The 18,098-nt window shown below is 50.1% G+C and overlaps 3 protein-coding genes across 23 annotated transcripts in view; 2 read left to right on the top strand and 1 right to left on the bottom strand.

Annotated features, from left to right (window-relative positions):
• The window catches only part of DHX32 (DEAH-box helicase 32 (putative)), a 54,271-nt gene extending 52,351 nt beyond the window's left edge, over positions 1 to 1,920 (top strand). For all 6 annotated transcript variants that reach the window (XM_001926580.6, XM_005671562.3, XM_021072596.1 and 3 more), the window contains 2 exons: positions 279 to 460; positions 1,396 to 1,920. In XM_001926580.6, coding sequence (XP_001926615.2) covers positions 279 to 460; positions 1,396 to 1,555 — 342 coding nt within the window. In that variant the 3' untranslated portion in view covers positions 1,556 to 1,920. The remainder of the gene's footprint in view (positions 1 to 278; positions 461 to 1,395) is intronic.
• On the bottom strand, positions 1,704 to 13,689 carry BCCIP (BRCA2 and CDKN1A interacting protein). Its single transcript, XM_001926083.6, is given in 8 exon segments — positions 1,704 to 2,153; positions 3,250 to 3,424; positions 5,603 to 5,790; positions 6,552 to 6,641; positions 7,351 to 7,431; positions 8,414 to 8,488; positions 13,502 to 13,566; positions 13,569 to 13,689. Coding segments are annotated over 8 exon segments (927 nt in total). The 5' UTR covers positions 13,651 to 13,689; the 3' UTR covers positions 1,704 to 1,982.
• UROS (uroporphyrinogen III synthase) overlaps positions 13,935 to 18,098 on the top strand; it is a 29,474-nt gene continuing 25,310 nt past the window's right edge. For 10 of the 16 annotated variants that reach the window (XM_021071909.1, XM_021071905.1, XM_013983864.1 and 7 more), the window contains exon 1: positions 13,936 to 14,173. Coding sequence is in view for 6 of the 16 variants with exons in the window: in XM_005671555.2 (XP_005671612.1) it covers positions 14,142 to 14,173 (32 nt within the window). In the remaining 10 variants the exon portion in view is untranslated. 16 annotated transcript variants of the gene reach the window in all.

Below are 18,098 nucleotides of genomic sequence, written 5' to 3'. Positions count from 1 at the left end.
ACACTTGAGCGCAGGGTCCCTAATGTAGCAGGGAGCGTGTAAGCTGTTTTCTGACCCAAACAGGAACCTTGGAAGCCACACGGTTTTGGCAGCTGCCCTGATCCTCGCCACTGACCCCGAGTTCGTGTCCAAACATGTTTGTTTATGTCTCGTTTTCTGTAGCTAGACATGGGAAGCACGGGGCACGAATCTGCAGTTTTAACTGTTCTGTATGAAGGAAACACTTGTGCGTGGATCCCCGTATTCATGCGGTCTTTTCTTGAACCCCTGCCTCTCAGATCGCAAGGGATGTTGACGGCTCGGGGAACTACCTGATGCTGACACACAAGCAGGTAGCACAGCTGCACCCCCTGTCTTGTTACTCTGTCACCAAGAAGATGCCGGAGTGGGTGCTCTTCCATAAATTCAGCATCTCCGAAAACAACTACATCAGGATCGCCTCAGAAATCTCTCCAGAACTGTAAGTTTCATGGAGAAAAAGGGGGTTTCTTTTGAGTTCGTACCTGAAGAGCAGATGACAAATTTAGTTTTTCTCATACCTTCAGTTATAAGAAGTTTATACCATTCTAAGTGTATGTTGAGGGAACCGAAGGGCCGGCCTCTATAGATGACTGAGAAATGTTCCTGCCGTTTGAACTGACAGCATAGAGAGAATGTAGTATGAAAAATACAGGACAAAGCTCGAAGCACCTCCTGGGGAACAAGATGCTACAGGGGAGCAGGGCCAGCAGGTGCAGACCCCGAGGAGGAAGAACTTGGCCGCCTGTCAGAACAGACAAGCCACTGAGACGGGAGTGAGAGGGGAAGGGGTGCAGGTGAGGCGAAGACAGGCAGGGGACAGAGGTGCAGGACTCGTGGCCACATCGAGAGTTTGCAGTTGACCCCAAGTGCAGTACCAGGCAACCAGAGTTTTGAGCACGGGTAAGCTGGTAGGGGCAGCAGCAGGGAGAAAGGAGCCTGGTCTCTCGGAGGCTGTTGCAGGTGCTGGACCCATTCTGAAGGCACCGCTGTCCTCGGGCAGTGCAGTGGTCCAGGCGGAACCCAGGGGCACCTGTCGGCGAGCCCTGCTCAGCCGCTGGATGCGGTGTGCTGTCAGTTACCGAGGAAAAGATGCAAAGACATTCCCTCTCTTAGGCACCCAAGTTCTCCCAAGCGTCTGTCCTGGGCCCCGGGAAGACGGTGATGGGCCTCAGGGAAAGGAGCCCCCCAGTGGTTGGGGTGGAGGTCGCTTCCGCTGTGAGGCGTGAACCCCAGAGAACCCAGCTGATCCCAGCCGCTGACAAGTGCCTCCGACCCGTCAGTTCTCCAAGGAGGTTCTCCGGGGCCGGGAAGTGCCCTGTCATGAGTGGTGTCTCTCATCCACAGTAAATAAATACAACTTTTTGTTTTACACAGATTTATGCAACTGGTACCACAATACTATTTCAGCAATCTGCCTCCTAGCGAGAGCAAGGATATTCTTCAGCAGGTAATGGCTCAGCTCTCGCCCATCACGGACCAGACGACGAGCGAGACGTGCCCTGAAACTACTGAACAGAGATGCGCCATCCAGTGACTGCGCAGAGCCTCTCCCCGGAGCCTGACGTGCAATAGAGCCCACAGGCCGCCCGACGGCTGGTCCCCTGGAGTGACTGATGTGCGGGTGCTCGCCGCGAGGGGCCATCCCACCTGCACAGGAGAGTCTTGAAAAATAACGCTTTGTGTGTTATTTAAAAATTAAAAATAGAAGTTTTTATTCAGTTCTTTCAATTACCACTCCATGTTTTTCTTCTTATTGGAAACCTTTTTAATCAACCATTCTTAATTTGACCAAAATTTTAAAAAGCAAAGATATTTTGTAAATGCGTCACAGACACAGGTGACAGAAGCCTACTTTTGTAGAGGACTTTAACCTGAATAAAGTCATGACATTTTCCGTAACTCTCCACGGAGTCTTCTGGTAATTCCCCAAAACGGGCCCACCGCTGTCCTCGGGAGACGGCTTAGACGGACAGGTGCTCTGTGAGTTTCTCCATGATTTCGCTCATCTCATCGCCCGGAACGAACATCACAGTCCGCAGGGGCTTCAAGGGCACGTCGTCAAAGGACCATCTGCCCCCCAGGCAGGTGTCGCTCTCCTCCTGCACCGGGTAGCTGAACTTCAGGAGCGCCTTCTAAGCCAAACAACCCCAGGTGTAAAGTTCAGACAACCTAGAGGCCACGCTCATGTAACTGACAATAAAAAAGCCTGTTTGGCATATGTCGTTAGACTGACGGCAAAAGGAAACAAAACACAGAATCAAATAAGCTCCAAATGGGACAGGCAGGCACAAGTCGCCAGACAGGTTCTAACCCACGTGAGGGGTGTGGAGAGAGTGTCCATTTCTCAGAGGTGAACAAGCAGCTAAGACAGTTACACTACTGCCCACTTCTGTTTCTAATTCTGAAGTCACTCATGTCCATCATCTCACTGGCGTCTCACAATAACCCTGTGATACACCAGTGAAATGATAACTCATAAAATCTGGTGATTAACGAGAAGAATCATCTTTAATTGCTGGTCTCACCCGGTGTAAGCTGGGTAAGAAGCTGTTGGGTGAAGACAGCTAAGTCTGTGTAACAGGCCCCCCTAAAACACCTACACCTTCTTCCCTGAAAGGGTCTACCTGCAATGCCAAGACATGCGTTTTCAAAAATTTAATTTCCACTTAGTTACTTCCTGAGAAACAAGGGCCGAGCTGACTCTACCATGCTTCAGTCTCTGGTGGAAAAGCCTTAACAGCAGTTAAGCAACACCATCCAATCCAAGAAAACATGTTTCTCAGAGATGCAACGTTTCTGAGAGGCATGTTCCCTGGTAATCGGCTGTCCATGATGGCACAGGCTTTTACAGGAAGAAAGTGCTAGAAATCCCACCAGCAGGATGACCCTCAGGACTTGGGGGACCAGTGAGCCCACACCAGGAGAGCGGGGTCCCCCCCAGCACCCCCAGCGGCTCTGAGCTCCCTCGGCCTCGGTGCTCGTCTGCAGACCAGGCTAAGGCCCGCCTCCGGAGCGGTCTGGGAATCCCAGGTCTCCGGTAAGCATGTGACAAAGGCCAGGCCCCATCAGCAGGTGGGTGGGCGCCGCCTCCCCCTCCCTGCTGGTTACTAGCTCGGAGCTGCGCAGACTCGGAGTTTTAAAAACAGTGGCCACACCTGAAGGGCTTCGACATAAAAAGAGCAGTAAATCCTTAATCACATGTAAACAGATGAACCAGGATGGCCTCACCTCATAGAAAAATTCTTCCTCTGCATTTGCAAACATCAACTCCTCTTTCTTCGGATCACTCCATTTCTTTCTGGAATTGCTTTTTCCTGCTTCCACAAACGTCTTGCTGATCAGAAGGTAGAAGTGACACTTCCCACATGGCTTGTTAGTTCTGTGCGCCTCTGCTAGTTCTTTCCTACAAGGCACACACACACCAAGGTTTGCCTGCTGGGTCAGGCGCGAGCCATCATCAACCCACAGCAGAGAAAGCCCGAGAGGCCTCTGGACGGGGCTCTGCGGAGACAGGCTTCACGGGCAGACACTAGAGCTATGTGGACACTTCTAGAGCAATGGGTTTTCTGCACGCAGCCGGCTGCACCTTCGATTACGGCAGCACTTTTCTAATCACCACGTGGTGACTCTCAGATTACACTCTGCGATGCGAACACACGGCACAAACAGATGAGCCTCGATTTCAAGCATCATCATTGCCCTGCCTGTGCTGAAAGCTAAAAATACATAAGGATGTGGGTTTTTGAAAACAACTAACATTTTTTTTTTTTCTTTTTATGGCCACCGGCATTTGGAAGTTCCCAGGCTAGGGGTCAAATGGGAACTGCAGCTGCCAGCCTACACCACAGCCACGCCAAATCCAAGCTGCATCTGTGATCTACGATGCAGCTTGAAGCAGTGCTGGATCCTTAACCCACTGAGCGAAGCCAGGGATGAAACCTGCAACCTCGTGGAGCCCCACTGAGCCACAATGGGAACTCCTAAAAGAACATTTAACTGAAACACGCAAAGGCACACGGCCGCGACCAACGCCCTCAGCCTGTGACTACTCCAGCTTCCCATCACCACTGTGGGGCCCTGGCTTCTGACCCACTGCAGCAACACAGCCAGAGAGGCCCTCAGCCTCCCTCCGTCAGTGAACAGCGATGACACCTTTTACCTCATCTCTTCCCTTTTTTCCACTGTTCAGAACCCGGATTTCCCTTTGCGGCTCTGCAGTAACAAATCCAACTAGTGCCCACAAGGATGTGGGTTTGATCCCTGGCCTCACTGAGGTTAAGGATCCAGCACTGCCGTGAGCTGTGGTGTAGGTCACAGACAAGGCTCGGGTCCTGCATTGCTGTGGCTGTGGTGGAGGCCAGCAGCTGTAGCTTCCACTCGACCCCTAACCTGGGAACCTCCATATGCCACAGGGGCGGCCCTAAAAATGAATCAATCAATCAATCAATCACACAGAAGCCTGTGCATCTGGCTAAACAAAAGCGAAGAGAAACTCAGAACAACCCACTTGAGCTTGAACAGAGGCTCAGAGGAAACAGATCACTCTTGCACGAAACCAAATAAGCATGAGCCCAGCTGATCAGAAAAAAGACAGAGCAAAACAAAACCCCCTCACAGCACCAGAAGTACAATCGGAGTAGCAGCTGAGAGGTGGGGGAGAGGAGAACGGGAATAAAACTGAAAAGCCATCAATCTAGGAAGGGAAATGGGAAAGCTCAAGGTGTCCAGACCGGAGGGAAACCACGAAGAAGCGCCACGGCCTCCGAGAAGCAATATTCTACAAGAGCCTGGGGCCTGCCTGTCGTGTCACCCTCCCTACTTCTAAGCACAGGCAACACCGATTCTTAGCTCTTCTCACATTTAAAATATTCCTGTCAACTTAAAACTCCTGCACTAAAACCAAAATGGTAACAAACCCCGAGAAGCCAGAGCTGCGGCATCAGGCCCATGGGTGCGTTCGTCACAAAATAGCCCAGGGGAATTGAGGAGTTTTATTGCTACTGTTATTACTGCAATTACCCAGCATTTTATTTATGTTTGAGAAATCTACCTGTGAAGAGGGTGAAAAACTTGTCAAATAGGGGGTAACACCTATTTTTATGTCATGTAAACCTTTAAGATTATTAAAACTACTGTCGCAGTAAGTCCTCAGTAAGGAAAACTCTTTTAAAAAGCCAATCACTGGAGGTCCCGTCATGGCACAGCAGAAACAAACCCTACTAGAAACCACGAGGTTGCAGGTTCAATCCCTGGCCTCACTCAGTGGGTTAAGGATCCGGTGTTGCTGTGAGCTGTGGTATAGGTCGCAGATGAGGCTTGAATCCGGCATGGCTGTGGCTGTGGTGTAGGCTGGCGGCTACAGCTCCGATGTGACACCTAGCCTAGGAACTTCCATGCGCCGCTAGTGCAGCCCTAAAAAACAACAAAAAAAAAGCCCATTAATTACTAATAATTGGTGCATCTCACAGGCTGTTCCTTGAACCAAGGGCAGAACTCGTTTGAGACCCACACATTCCACATGCGTCACACTTGACTCCACCTGGGGAAAAGTACTGCTCAAAGACCCTTCCCCAGGTCTTACTGCAGCTGCTGGTGCAGGGGCAGGGCAATCTGGGGGGGGACGTTGACGAATCGCTCGCTCAGCAGAAAGCCCACGGGCCTGGCGGCGTCACCGAGGAGCCGTCCCAGCTGCTCAGCCAGGCCCTTCCCGCAGTTCTTCTCACAGAGGCGGAGGATCCACTCCTTAATCTGTTCAGCACACGGGGTGCCCTGGAAAGCACAGAGAGGGCCTGCGTTTTACGACAGGCCGTCACCTGCAGGTCAACCTGAGAGTGGGAGCTGTCAGGTTTTACCTTACAGGTAAGGGCAGTTTCCTGCCCAGACCTTCAAAACCTGGTTATGTCTCCAGGGTTGACCTCTTACGGATTTTTCAAAAGCGACTACGTGGTGATGTACCATAATCAGTGGGAGGGAAGGTCACACGAACACTCAGACACACGGGAGAGAAAGTCCAGGCCGCCTCATAAAGACGGATGGGAGTCAGGGGACAGTTCACCCAACGCTTAAGACCAAGAAAAGCCTACTTCTTCGTCGAAGAGGGTAAGCTGCTGGTTCTTACTTTTTATTAGAACTCATCAATGAGTCGATAAACAGAAACGAATGAAAACACAGATGTCAGAAAGTGCCCCCCACCTCGGGAAACAACGGAAATACAGAATCAAAGCAGTTGCAGAGACAAGCAGCTCCTGCGTCAGTACCAACGTCAGGACCCCAGCGCCTCAGGAGCCAGAGGGCGCGTCTTTATCCCACAGGCAGTGCGTGACTTTAACCGCGTGCAGATCATGCAAAGCAAAACAAAAACGCCTCCAGACTGAAAAAGGGATACGGTAAGATTTCACAACAGTTACATCCCTATAGTTAATGTTGCTGTCTGATTTTTAAAGACCTTTTCATCACATGCATTAAATAAACTAACTCCTTAGGTTCTCGCTTCTGAAATAACCACCCCAATGCCACCCAGTGACACCAACCTTTCTTTCAGTTAAATTTAAAAGACTTATGAAACCGAAAATCTCATCTTCATCCACGTCATCATCGCTGTCTTCTGAAACAACCGACTGCTATTTTAAGAAGAAAAAAATTAATTTTATATTTGGTTGAGAAGAAGTGTAATCCCAAGTCTTAGAACCCAGGCCTCATTTACCTTCATTTACCTTTCCACTTTTCAATCAAAAACGTTCACTACTGTTACCTTAGAAAAGCTCTGGAGGAGTTCCCATTGTGGCCCAGCAGTTAACGAATCCGACTAGGAACCATGAGGTTGCGGGTTCGAGCCCTGGCCTCGCTCAGTGGGTTAAGGATCCGGCGTTGCTGTGGCTGTAGTGTAAACTGGCCGCTGTAGCTCCAATTTGCCCCTAACCTGGGAACCTCCATATGCTGCGGGTGCGGCCGTAAAAAGCAAAAAAAAAAAAAAGAAAGAAAGAAAAAAGAACACCGTAGACTAAAATTGTGGGGTCCTGCCTCCTTCTCGGTTCCCAAGCCAAAACTGGGGGCGGGGGTGTCACGTGACTCCTTTTCCCCTGGCTCTCAGACCCAGTCACTCACTAAGCCCCCCACCATATCTCCTCTCCCCAGTACCTTCTCAATCAGCCCTCTTCTCCTTGGCCAGTCCCACTACCTGATCACTGCGCTCAATAACCAGAATTACTGCGACAGCCTTCTAACCAGTAATGCTTTCCGATTTGAGGGTCTGACCTGCCTGTTATAAATCTGGAGGAACTGAGGATAAAAAACTAATTTAATCAGAATAAACACAACTGTCATGTTTACCTTAATCACACTCCCAATATGGTTCTGCTGAATTAAGAGATCTGTTAGTTCTGCTGTGTTCACAGGAGCTTTTAGGAAAAGCTAAGAGGAGAAAAAAAAAAATTCTTTTAAATTAAAACCAAAGCATGATTTCTAATAAGATTTCTAATTTCAATACTCAAATAAAAATCATGACTTTCAACGACCTGATCAGGAAGATAACCCAGAAAAGCAACCCTAAGACGACAGAAAAGCCCAGGAGAGTCAAAGCAGTAAAGGCCCTGAAATGTGGGAAGAGGCGGCCTGTAGTACAAGAGGCGGTGTCGCGGAGGGCGGAGAGGGGGCAAGAGGGACCGAGGGCCAGAGAATCTGGTGACCGGGACAGAGGACGCTGTGAAGGGCAGGGAACCAAGCCATCTTCTAAGGGGAGAGGAAGAAGGAAAAGCAGCAAGCCGGCAGTGCAGTCAGTGACACGGCTGTGACATGAGACTTCCTCCACCCCACAAAGCTCGGATGTGAATTAGAGAAAAACAGTAACAGCTCCAGTAATCCAAAGAGGAAAGGAGGGGGGGTATTTTAGAAGAGAATTCTTAAATACGCTAATCAAAGGAAGGGGTCTGGAGCTCCCACTGTGGCTGCTCGGTGGGTTCAGAACCCGTCTAGTATCCACGAGGATGTGTGTTCAATCCCTGGCCTCATTTAGTGGGTTAAGGATCCGGCGTTGCTGCAAGCTGCGGTCTAGGTCACAGACGTGGCTTAGATCCAATGGTACCACGGCTGCGGCTGTGGCTGGCAGGTGCAGCTCTGATTCAACCCCTAACCTGGGAACTTCCACATGCTGCAGGTGCAGCCGCCCCCTCAAAAAAACAAAACAAACAAACAAAACAAAAGGAAGGGGTCTGGGAGCAGAGGCACAAAGAGGAGAGTTAGCCCAGAAGAAGAAAACAATCCTTCCTTCCAGGTAAGGTGGAGAGAGAGGAATGGGAGCCCTGAAGCAAAAACATGAACTCTGACCAAACTTATGTTGACTGGCCTGGAATTTCTGAGAAGAGCAAACTGATGCGTAATAAGTGAAAGACAATACCTGCTGCAGTAATTTCTTAATTCCGTCGTAATCATTATCTGAGATGGAATAAGCTTCAAATTCAATATTCACTTCCTGTAAATGACACACAAAATAGGTCATCATACACAACTCACAAAGCCAATTCAGGCATCATCTGCCACTCCGTGGACTCCTCCCGAGGCAGGAGGAAAGCTGGTGAAGACAAGCGACTAAGAGGAGGGTGAGGCTGGGCTGCCTGCTCCATCCCGGTTCAACCACCACTGATTCCGGGAGGCACGGCCACGGAAATGTCCCTTAAATAAATGAAAAGATCGCTTCACCAAAAACCAAACCTTAAAGGCTTTTAAGGGCCAAGTCAGAGCAGTCCTTGAGGGGCCCACCTCACACCTTGGAAGGTGACAACGAACTTGGAGCTCTGGTGAAACAGTGCGTTTACACACCCTTCCGGTTTTGCGGGTCCTGGAACCCAGATCTTAGCTGAAGGAGGCCGAAGAGGGGAGAGGGCAGGCCTACTGCGGCCTCGCCGCCCGACAGTGAATGCATTTAAGCACGCCCTTGGCTGTTCAAGCTGCCAGGACCTCGGTATCGGTTTCCAAACCTCGATCCTGACAATCTCGGGTCGGCTCAGCCAGACCACGGGAGCAGCAAAGCCTGGGGGCTGTGGGGTGGGGTGACCCGAACAGGATGAGAAGAAACTGAGCAACAAACCATTAAGGTCAAGAAGTCGTCCTTAAAATGAAGTTCTTTTTGCCTACAGAGAAGCCTCAGACCTCTGGCTCAGACCATGGCCCCGCCACTGCAGTAGGTCCCAGCAGCCCTTTCCCCGGGTGCAGGCGCCCCATCCACTGGGTTTCCAGAAGAACAGCCATCTCTGCAAAACAAAGCCCTGCCACTCACCCCCAGGTGACTACGAATTAAGACTAAACACATTTAGGAGTTCCCGTTGTGGCTCAGCGGTAATGAACCCGACTAGTACCCATGAGGATGTGGGTTCGATTCCTGGCCTTGCTCAATGGGTTAAGGATCCAGCACTTCTGTGAGCTGTGGTGTAGGTCGCAGATGAGGCTCAGATCCCATGTTGCTGTGGCTGTGGTGTAGGCTGGCAGCTGCAGCTCTGATTTGACCCCTAGCTTGGGAACATCCATATGCTGCAGTTGCAGCCGTAAAAAGACAAAAAAGAAAAAAAAAAACTAAACACATTTAGTCTCTAGCTTGCTTGCTGTTTTGAGTGAAAAATCTCAAAAGTTGTTGGCATTTTTTTTTTTAATTTTACTTTCCCATTTTTTTTTTTCTTAATGAGATTGAATATTTTTCACCTTTTTTTTTTTTTCTTTTTTTCTTTTTAGGGACACGCTTGTGGCATATGGAAGTTCCCAGGCTAGGGGTCAAACTGGAGCTGCAGGTGCCAGGCTACACCACAGCCACAGCAACGCCAGATCTGAGCAGCATCTGTGACCGACACCACAGCTCACACTGACGCCGGATCCTTATAACCTACTGAGAGAGGCCAGGGATTGAACCCATGTCCTCATGGATACTGAGCCACAATGGGAACTCAGGCATTTCTTGATATCTGCTATGTGGAATGGAAACAGAAGGAAAACCAAGTATTTTGAAAAACAGACAAGAGCAAAGCAGAGGTGGCAAATGGGAAGGACTTCTGGATTCCCCGCAGCATCCCAGGCTAGGGAGCCAGTCCAGCCCTGTGGCCGCTGCTCTCCTGCCTGGAGAGGCTCAGATACCCCGACCACAAATTCCCCCCCAAAGAGTTTCTATTAAGCACAAACAAGAGTCCTAAGCGCATGACGGCGAGAACCTGAACCAAACACGTGTGGTCCTTTTCTTCTCCTCCCCTCGCTCTCCCCCCCCCCCGCGGATGGAGCTTCTCAGAGCCACTTTCTGTGGCTGCTCAGCCAGCAGCCTCAAAGCCAGTCATCCTGTCAGGCCCTTTAGGGCCTTAAACAACCACACACTTTTTCCTCCCTATTTATACACCACCTCTGTTTCAAAAAAGATCTCAGGCAGCTTTTTAATTTCCAAAATAATTCTCCTGGACTTCTGCATCAGGCATGAAAGCCGCCTTCAAATAAAGGAGTCAATGTCCACTAAGTGTTTCCGTACAGGGACCTGTCCTAAAAGCCTGATCAAAAGTTTCTTTCCTTCAGTCAAAAAAGGAATACATGTCAGCGGTAAACACTACAACAAGCACAGAGGTTAGAGGTAAGTCTCATTACCAAGCTTGATCTGACATTTTCAGGCAAACAAACCATCCATCGCACTGTGCGAAATCTAGTCTTTGTTTCAGTTAACTCAGGAAAAAAAAAATTGTTATCTGTAGTTTCCATAGTGTAGCCTGGGCTACGTTGAACTTTAAAAAAAAAAAAAAAAAAAAAAAAACACAAATGCTACCATATGGCGAGACTGAAAAGAATTATTACCGCCCCACTTCCATCTTCCAGAGGTTCCTGTCAGTAGTAAATTAATCTTTCAAGGAATTCAGAGTTCCCGTTGTGGCGCAGTGGTAACGCACCCGACTAGTATCTGTGCGGATGCGGGTTCGATTCCTGGCCTCGCTCAGTGGGTTAAAGGATCCGGGGTTATCGTGAGCGGTGGTGTAGGTGGAAGATGCGGCTAAGATTCTGCTGCTGCTAAGGCCATGGTGCGGGCTGGCAGCAATAGCTCTGAACTGACCTCTAGCCCAGGAACTTCCATACGCCTCAGGTGTGGCCCTAAAAAGACAAAAAGAAGTTTACAACACATACATCTGTCCAGTGTTTCTGCGTCTTCTTCCCTCACAGACTGTGCGCGGCATGTGCTGTCTTCACTGAACTTACCGTGTTTCCTTGGCTGTAAAATGGGGATAATTCCTAACTTCCTAGGATTGATCTAAGCATTAAATGAGTTCATATGAAGCGTACAGAGCCTGGAAGATCATATATGATTATTATTGTTACTGTTACTATTACTGAATACTTATAAGTAGAATTATTGAATCAGAGAATTTATACATTTGAAATTTGGGGCATTTCCCGGTGGCCTAAAGGTTAAGGATGTGGCATGGTCAATGCTGTGGCGTGGGTCACTGCTGTGGTGCTGGTTCACTCCCTGGCCTAGGAAAGTCTGAATGCCAAGGGCACAGACAAAAAAAAAAAAAAAGAAATTTTAATTAAAATGTTGATACTGTCGGACTGCCTCCCAAAAGACTGCACCAATTTATAGTCCCACCAGCAGTGAACCTAAGCGCCTATTTTCTTTCACTAATGACGACTGCTACACAATTTCCAATCACTGGCAGTCTGACAGATTATCCATGTTAATGCAAGAAGCACTGATTTTATAACCCAAAGTTAGCAAAACAGACAGTTAAGTTCTAAATGAAAAACACTTTTCAAGGCAAAGGCCCAAAAAAGCTGATTTGTGGGGAAAGCTCTGTTGAGTGGAAAATTTATCATATACCGATTGCCAGTCTCAGCCCTAATCCTGCACCCATGCTAAACCCAACTCATGTTTATCTCTGACTTTACTCCCTCATCACTCGCTCTTGCTTATTCTGATTCTGCCACATTAGCTGTCCTGCCCGAGAACCATGAGGACTTTGGATTTGCTTATAAATGAGGTGGGAAGCCACTGGAGTGCTCAGAGCAGGAAAGTGAGAACAGACCTACCCTTTAAATAGATGTCTCTGCTGCAGGGGAACAAGAATGGAAACGAGGCATGTGCTAGTTAGTTACTAGAGAAGTCCAGATGGTGGACGTGTGGACTGTGACTGCTGCTGGACCACTGATGAGAAACGTCGGGACACGGAAGGTAAAGCTAAAATGAAGGGAGTCACCGATGTGGGACGAGGAAAGGAAAGGAATGAAAGCTTCAGGTTTTGGATTTGAGCAACTGCTGAACTTGGGGATTTATGTAAGTAGAGAGGTTAGAGGGTCCCCAGAGAAGGAGAACCAAGCATGACATGAGAGAAGCCATTTTGGCTTAAGCCATTTTGTGACAAAGCCAGGCCACAATGCCTGCCCTAACAGGTCTCAGTAACTCATGATCCTAGGGGAATAGAATGCAGGAAGAAAGAAAAGGCAGCCAGAGACTAGTGCAGGGATAAAGGAGAGTCCCAGTTCCTCCTCAAGGGATCTACACAGCAATACCTTTGAGCTCTGCAGGAACTAAGCCGCCTCCCCCCCACCCCCAGGATGGAAAGGTGAGGTTGACCCTCCAGACTTCAGCAAAGACGTGGACTTTCTTGACTTTTGCCCCGATTCTATGCATTATTCTCCTCTGTGCAAGCTCCTTCATGAATATGCATGTACCCTTAACTTAAAACTTTCCAATTTTGCAGTCCCAGAAGACACAGCTTTAAGGAAGATCCCCAAGTTCTCCTCATTTGATGCAAATACTAATAAATCCTTCCTTCTCCCCATTTTTGGCTTGGTTGTGTCTACTGGTCCCACACCTACCAAAAGGCGAACCTAGTTTTCTAACATTTACAGACATGGCAATGATTAAGAGCAGGGGCATAAGTTTCAAATTCTGCCTTGGACATGTGATGTCTGCAGTACTGTTAGACATCCTGTGGTCGTCAAGATCATTCAGTCCTAGTTATTCATTAAACAAATATCGGGGGGTCTATGGCAGCTCCCAGTTCTATGAGAATGGATCCCCAGGACTTGGCTTGAGGGGCAGAAATGACAGCTTAGGCAGCGCGTGGAGGAGCAGGAGACGTGCCTTCGAGAAACGGACCGAAGGCCGTGGTGAGGGAGGCAGGCACCGGGGAACCAGGCTGAGTGGCTGCGGGGAGGTCAGAGGGTGGGCCCGGGGCCCTGAGCGACCCCAGAGGATTCGGGATGTTAGTGTGAAACCAACGAAAGCCAGCGGGGAGGATGGTGTCGCGGCGGTAGGAGGGACCGCGCTGGCCGGAGCAGGACCCACACTGCGGCTAGAGCGTGGGGAAGAACGAAGCGAGAACTTTTTCCCACCCGCAGCCTCTGCTTAAGGACCCTCAGGTGCGGGGCAGCTGCTACTTGAAGCAGCGCAGACATTCACACGGCTTCGGCTGCCGAAAGGTTTTTTCCCAGATGTAAGCCAGACGGGGCCGCGTATGCGTCTCACCTCATTGATGATCTCGTCCTCTTCATCCTCGCCTTCGTCACTGTCTTCATCGTCTTCATCCTCCCCTCGACTTCATCCTCCTCCTCCTCCTCATCGCGCGGAGCAGGAGACCCATTGCCCACGGCGCGCCGCTTGGGCCTGGACGCCATGTTGCCGGCCTCCCTGCGCCTGCGCCCCTTCCGCGCGCCCGCCCTTCCGGACCCACCCACACAAGCCGAGGGGGTGGGAGATCACGAAGAACCTCGGCGCTGAGGCGGTGTCAATCCCCCTGCCCTGGTAGCTTGCACAGCCCTGAAACCTTAGAGTCAGGTCCAACTCAGGGCCCTGTCTTGGCCTTTTCGTCTTCCTTCCATCCAGCCTCACGCCTTTCCACGACTCCCTCTCCCTTTCCCGCAGTGGTTCGACCCATCTCCGCTCGGGCTCCCGGGCTTACGTGTTGGTGCGCATGCGCGAGCTTCAGCTGAGCGGTGCGCCGGCTCCGCGACCCCTGGAGCTGGCGCTGGCGCTGGTGCTGGGGGCCCGGCGTGGGCCGTCGCCATGGCAGCGGAAGCCACGTGGTGAAGGGGCCGACCCCCGGACTGGTCTGTCCGGCGGGCTCGCTGCCTGCGGGCGGGAACCCTGAGATTCTGCCCCCGACTGGATGCCTGCCGAGTGCTTCACTTGCCCGGCGAGGTAGGTGTCGCTGCGCACGGTACCAACGAGGACGGAGTCCCTGGGACACGCGGGGGCCCGCCTGCTGCGCTAGCCTGTGCGTGACAGGTCGGGCTGGAACCCCGAGGCCGCTGCTGGCCTGGGTGCTGGGTGCTGTCCAGGGACAGTAGTCGGCCCCGAATGGAAGGTCGCCTGATGCGCGCAGATGCCCCCAAGCCTGGCTCAAGCAAGGCCCTACGGGGATCCCCCCACACGTAGTCGTTGGCACAACCTTGGAATGAATCCCACCCTAATGCCTGTTGCCAGCCCACCCTCCTTAAGCGCATTTCTTGACCTGGAAGTTTTTTTAAAATTGGTGATCAACATTAAATGCTCAAGGGCCAGTGGGAATATCCACATTACAGATCTGAGCCTATAGTAAAGGAAGAGAGTGGATGGGGAGTCTGGCAAACGAGGGGGTGTGCTCCTGGCAGCTGATCCCTGGTGGTCAAGTGGAAATGCTGCCTAGTGTTGTCAGTTCTTACATTTCAAGAGAACCTGGAGTTCTGGATTTTTAGGGGGAAAAAAAGTAACTTGAATTGTAAAACTTGTGCCAAATAAAATTCATCTACAGGTCAGGTTTATACAGCAGCCTGTTGTAAAGAATTTTATTTGGGGAGTTCCTGTGGAAGCTCAGTGGTTAACGAATACGACTGGGAACCATGAGGCTGCGGGTTCGATCCCTGGCCTTGCTCAGTGGGTTAAGGATCCAGTATTGCTGTGAGCTGTGGTGTAGGTTGCAGACACGGCTCAGATCCTGCGTTGCTGTGGCTCAGGCGTAGGCTGGCAGCTACAGCTCTGATTGGACCCCTAGCCTGGGAACCTCCATATGCCGCCGGAGCAGCCCAAGAAATGGCAAAAAGACAAAAAAATATATATTTTTTTATTTGGAAAGAAAGTCACTCATTAGAGAAGTCATCCACTTTCTGGGAGTAAGCTCTATAGCTTTCCTTTTTTTCTCTCTGTCAGATGAGGAAAGTAGGTTGAATGAGTGTGATTCCAGATGGAGTGAGCTGTCCCTAAACTGAGATTGGACGTTGCTGGAGCCGTTTAAGCAGAAGCATGATCACTTCTCTCAGTGATACTTCAGCAGCAAGAAATGGAATCAGAATACCTTAAGGGTTCCCAGAGGCCCTGTGATTGTGTTCTAAGAGTTGTCTATGAGTTCCTGTCTACTAAGTCACAACATGAATTATAACGTGTAAACATTAGGGCTTCGCATATGATGGCGTGGCTTAAAATGGCCTCTCTGGGTCCCACAACTATGTAAAAATGTCTTTCAATCATGTACAAGACAGGAGGTTATAAAGACAGACCTATCAAAAGGCTAAGAGTAGAAAAAAAAAAAGACTCAGAAGGCACCGTGTCAACATATCACTAGAGTGGCACTGATACTTCACGGGTAATTTTTTCCATTTCTTTATATTTTTTTGGTGGTAAAATACATACAGCGTAAAATTTACCATTTTAAGCAAGTGTCCAGCTGAGTAGCATCAAGTCTATCTACATTTTCATGCAACCATCAGCACCATCCATGTCGAGAAATTTTTCATCTCACAAAACAGACTCGGTACCCATTAAACACTAACGCTGCCGTCTCCCCTCCCCCACTCCCTGGGAACCCACTCTCTGCTCTCTGCTGTCTCTACAAATTTGCCTGTCCGAGGTACCTCATATAAGTGGAATCATATAATATTTGTCCTTTTGTGACTTGTTTCACGTAGCAAAATGTCTTCAGGCTTTATCCACACCGTATCATGTGTCCGAATTCCTGGAGTCCCTGCTTTTAATTTTGGGGAGCATGTACTCAGAAGTGAAATTGTTGGATCGTATGGGAATTCTGTTTTTTAATTTTGGGGGGAAACTGTACTTTTTCATAGTTTGCAAACTTTCCACAATAGGCATGTATTGCTTTGATAAGAGAAGGGTAGGGAAGCCTCACTTTGTGCCCTTGGCTTAGTCCCCAGTGCTGAGCTCATGCTCAGAGTGGGAATTAGAGTAGCCAATGCGAGTAAGTAGCAGACGTGGTCTTGTCATTCGAGAAAGTATGGTACTGGCCCCAGGAAACGTCACAGTCAGAGATGAGCTTGGTGACCCGCTGCCCCAGTCTACCTTTAGCTCAGAATTTATCTTAACGGAGCAGAGAGCTGGCAGCAAGTGTTTAGGAGAATGAACCTAGCTTAACTTCACCTCTGGCAGCCACTTACGGTCTGTGTGACCTTGAGCGGGTTATTCAAACCTTCAGGGCTTTGGTTTCCTCTTTGGTAAAAAAGGAATAATAATTCCTTCCTTGCTGGTTTAAACGAGGATTAAGATCTTACGTGTAAAATGCTTAGCCCTGTAAAGGACACGGGGTGAGCGTTGGATCAAAGGGTGATTTGTCATTATTGCTGATGTTCAGAGCAGCTGGACGTGGTTCAAAAGCGTGGATTTGAGGCCTGGCTCTTTCCTGCCAGCAAAGCGGCCTTAAGCAGGTCAGTTCCCTTTCTCTTTAAGGAAAAGTGGTCCTTCCACCTGCTCCAAAGGTTGCCGAGTAAATCTCAAGGGTTGTTTTCCCACACTGAACAAGTTCTTAGTGAGCCTCTACCATGGGAAAGAAAGTCCCTCGGAGAAGCCAGTGGTGTGGCAGACCCAGCCCATTTTGCAGATGCAGGAATTGAGACCAGGAGAAGAACAGCACAGCTTGGAACCCAGGCCTCAGCCCCTCTAGCACAGGCTTCTTCCACTCCTCCACGCCTCTCTCTTCCTGTTCCCGGCTTCCTCCTGTTGCTGTAATGCAGGTAACAGGTGTCAACTGAGAAAAATAAGTAAATAAAACCCCGCCCACAAAACTGACAATAGGAGAACTGTGCGTTGTTCTGTCGGGGCTTCCTGGGAGCTGTAGCCCGGGAGTCGGCCCCTCAGGTCTCTGCGGAACTGCTCCGAAGAGGCGGGGAAGGTCAGTGTATCTAAGATTTGGGTGCAGGGCGACAGGCAGTCGAGCGCACACCTCTGGAGAAGGTCGCTGCTCGTCATCAGGAGCGAGCGATGTCTCCGTTAAGGATTTTCGTGCTTTTCTAGGTGCGGGAAGAGGCACGATTTGGGCTCATAAGATCTTCTGGAAAAATCTCTCTGAAGTCCTGCTCCAGATCCTCCCTGCGCGCAGAGGGCCTCATCCCTCATCTCCGCGCTGCACTCCTTCGGGGAGTGCTGAAGGTCAGCGGCTGCGGGGCCGGTGACTTCGTCGTGGTAGAGGCAGAGGGCAGGCCACATTCTTTCGTTGGCACAGGCGTGTGTCGCAGCAGGGCGCTTTCAGCTTGGGCACAAGGTGCAGGGAGAAGGGAGTCGCTGTGATGTTATTTCTACCACGCTTGATGCTTCGGTTTGAATGAGGCTGCCTCCCGGAGCTGCGCCAGAGTCCCACCCCCATGTATTGTCTCACAGATCAGGGGGCTAGAATCTCTCCCCCCCTCCCCTCGCACACGTCAGCAGGTGGCTTCCTCGGGCCGCTGGAGGGAGAATCTGCTCCAGGCCTGTCTCCCGGCCGCTGCTTGGCTTGTGGAAGCATCACCCCCATCTCTGCCTTCACCTTCACCTCGTGTTTTCCCCGTGTGTGTCTGTGTGCCCACGTTGTCCCCTTTTTATAAGGACACTGGTCATAATGGATGGGGACCCATTCCAATAACCTCATTGTAACCTGACTGTATCTGCAAAGACCCTATTTCCAAATAAGGTCCCATTCGGAGGCTCTGGGGTTTCAGAGACTTCGACGCATACCTTTTAGGTTCAATCCATGACAGAGGCCAAGTCCACCGACTTGCCACTTCCCTGGTTGCCCTTCTTAGCAAGTGACTGGACGACTGGTACTTGAACTTGTTGAACTAGAGGAGTTCTGTGTGACGATGGACATGGGCCAGAGCGACACGGG

The sequence above is a fragment of the Sus scrofa genome, chromosome 14 (assembly GCF_000003025.6).
Source record: "Sus scrofa isolate TJ Tabasco breed Duroc chromosome 14, Sscrofa11.1, whole genome shotgun sequence".
NCBI lineage: Eukaryota > Metazoa > Chordata > Mammalia > Artiodactyla > Suidae > Sus > Sus scrofa.
This window is presented reverse-complemented; position numbering and strand designations above follow the sequence as displayed.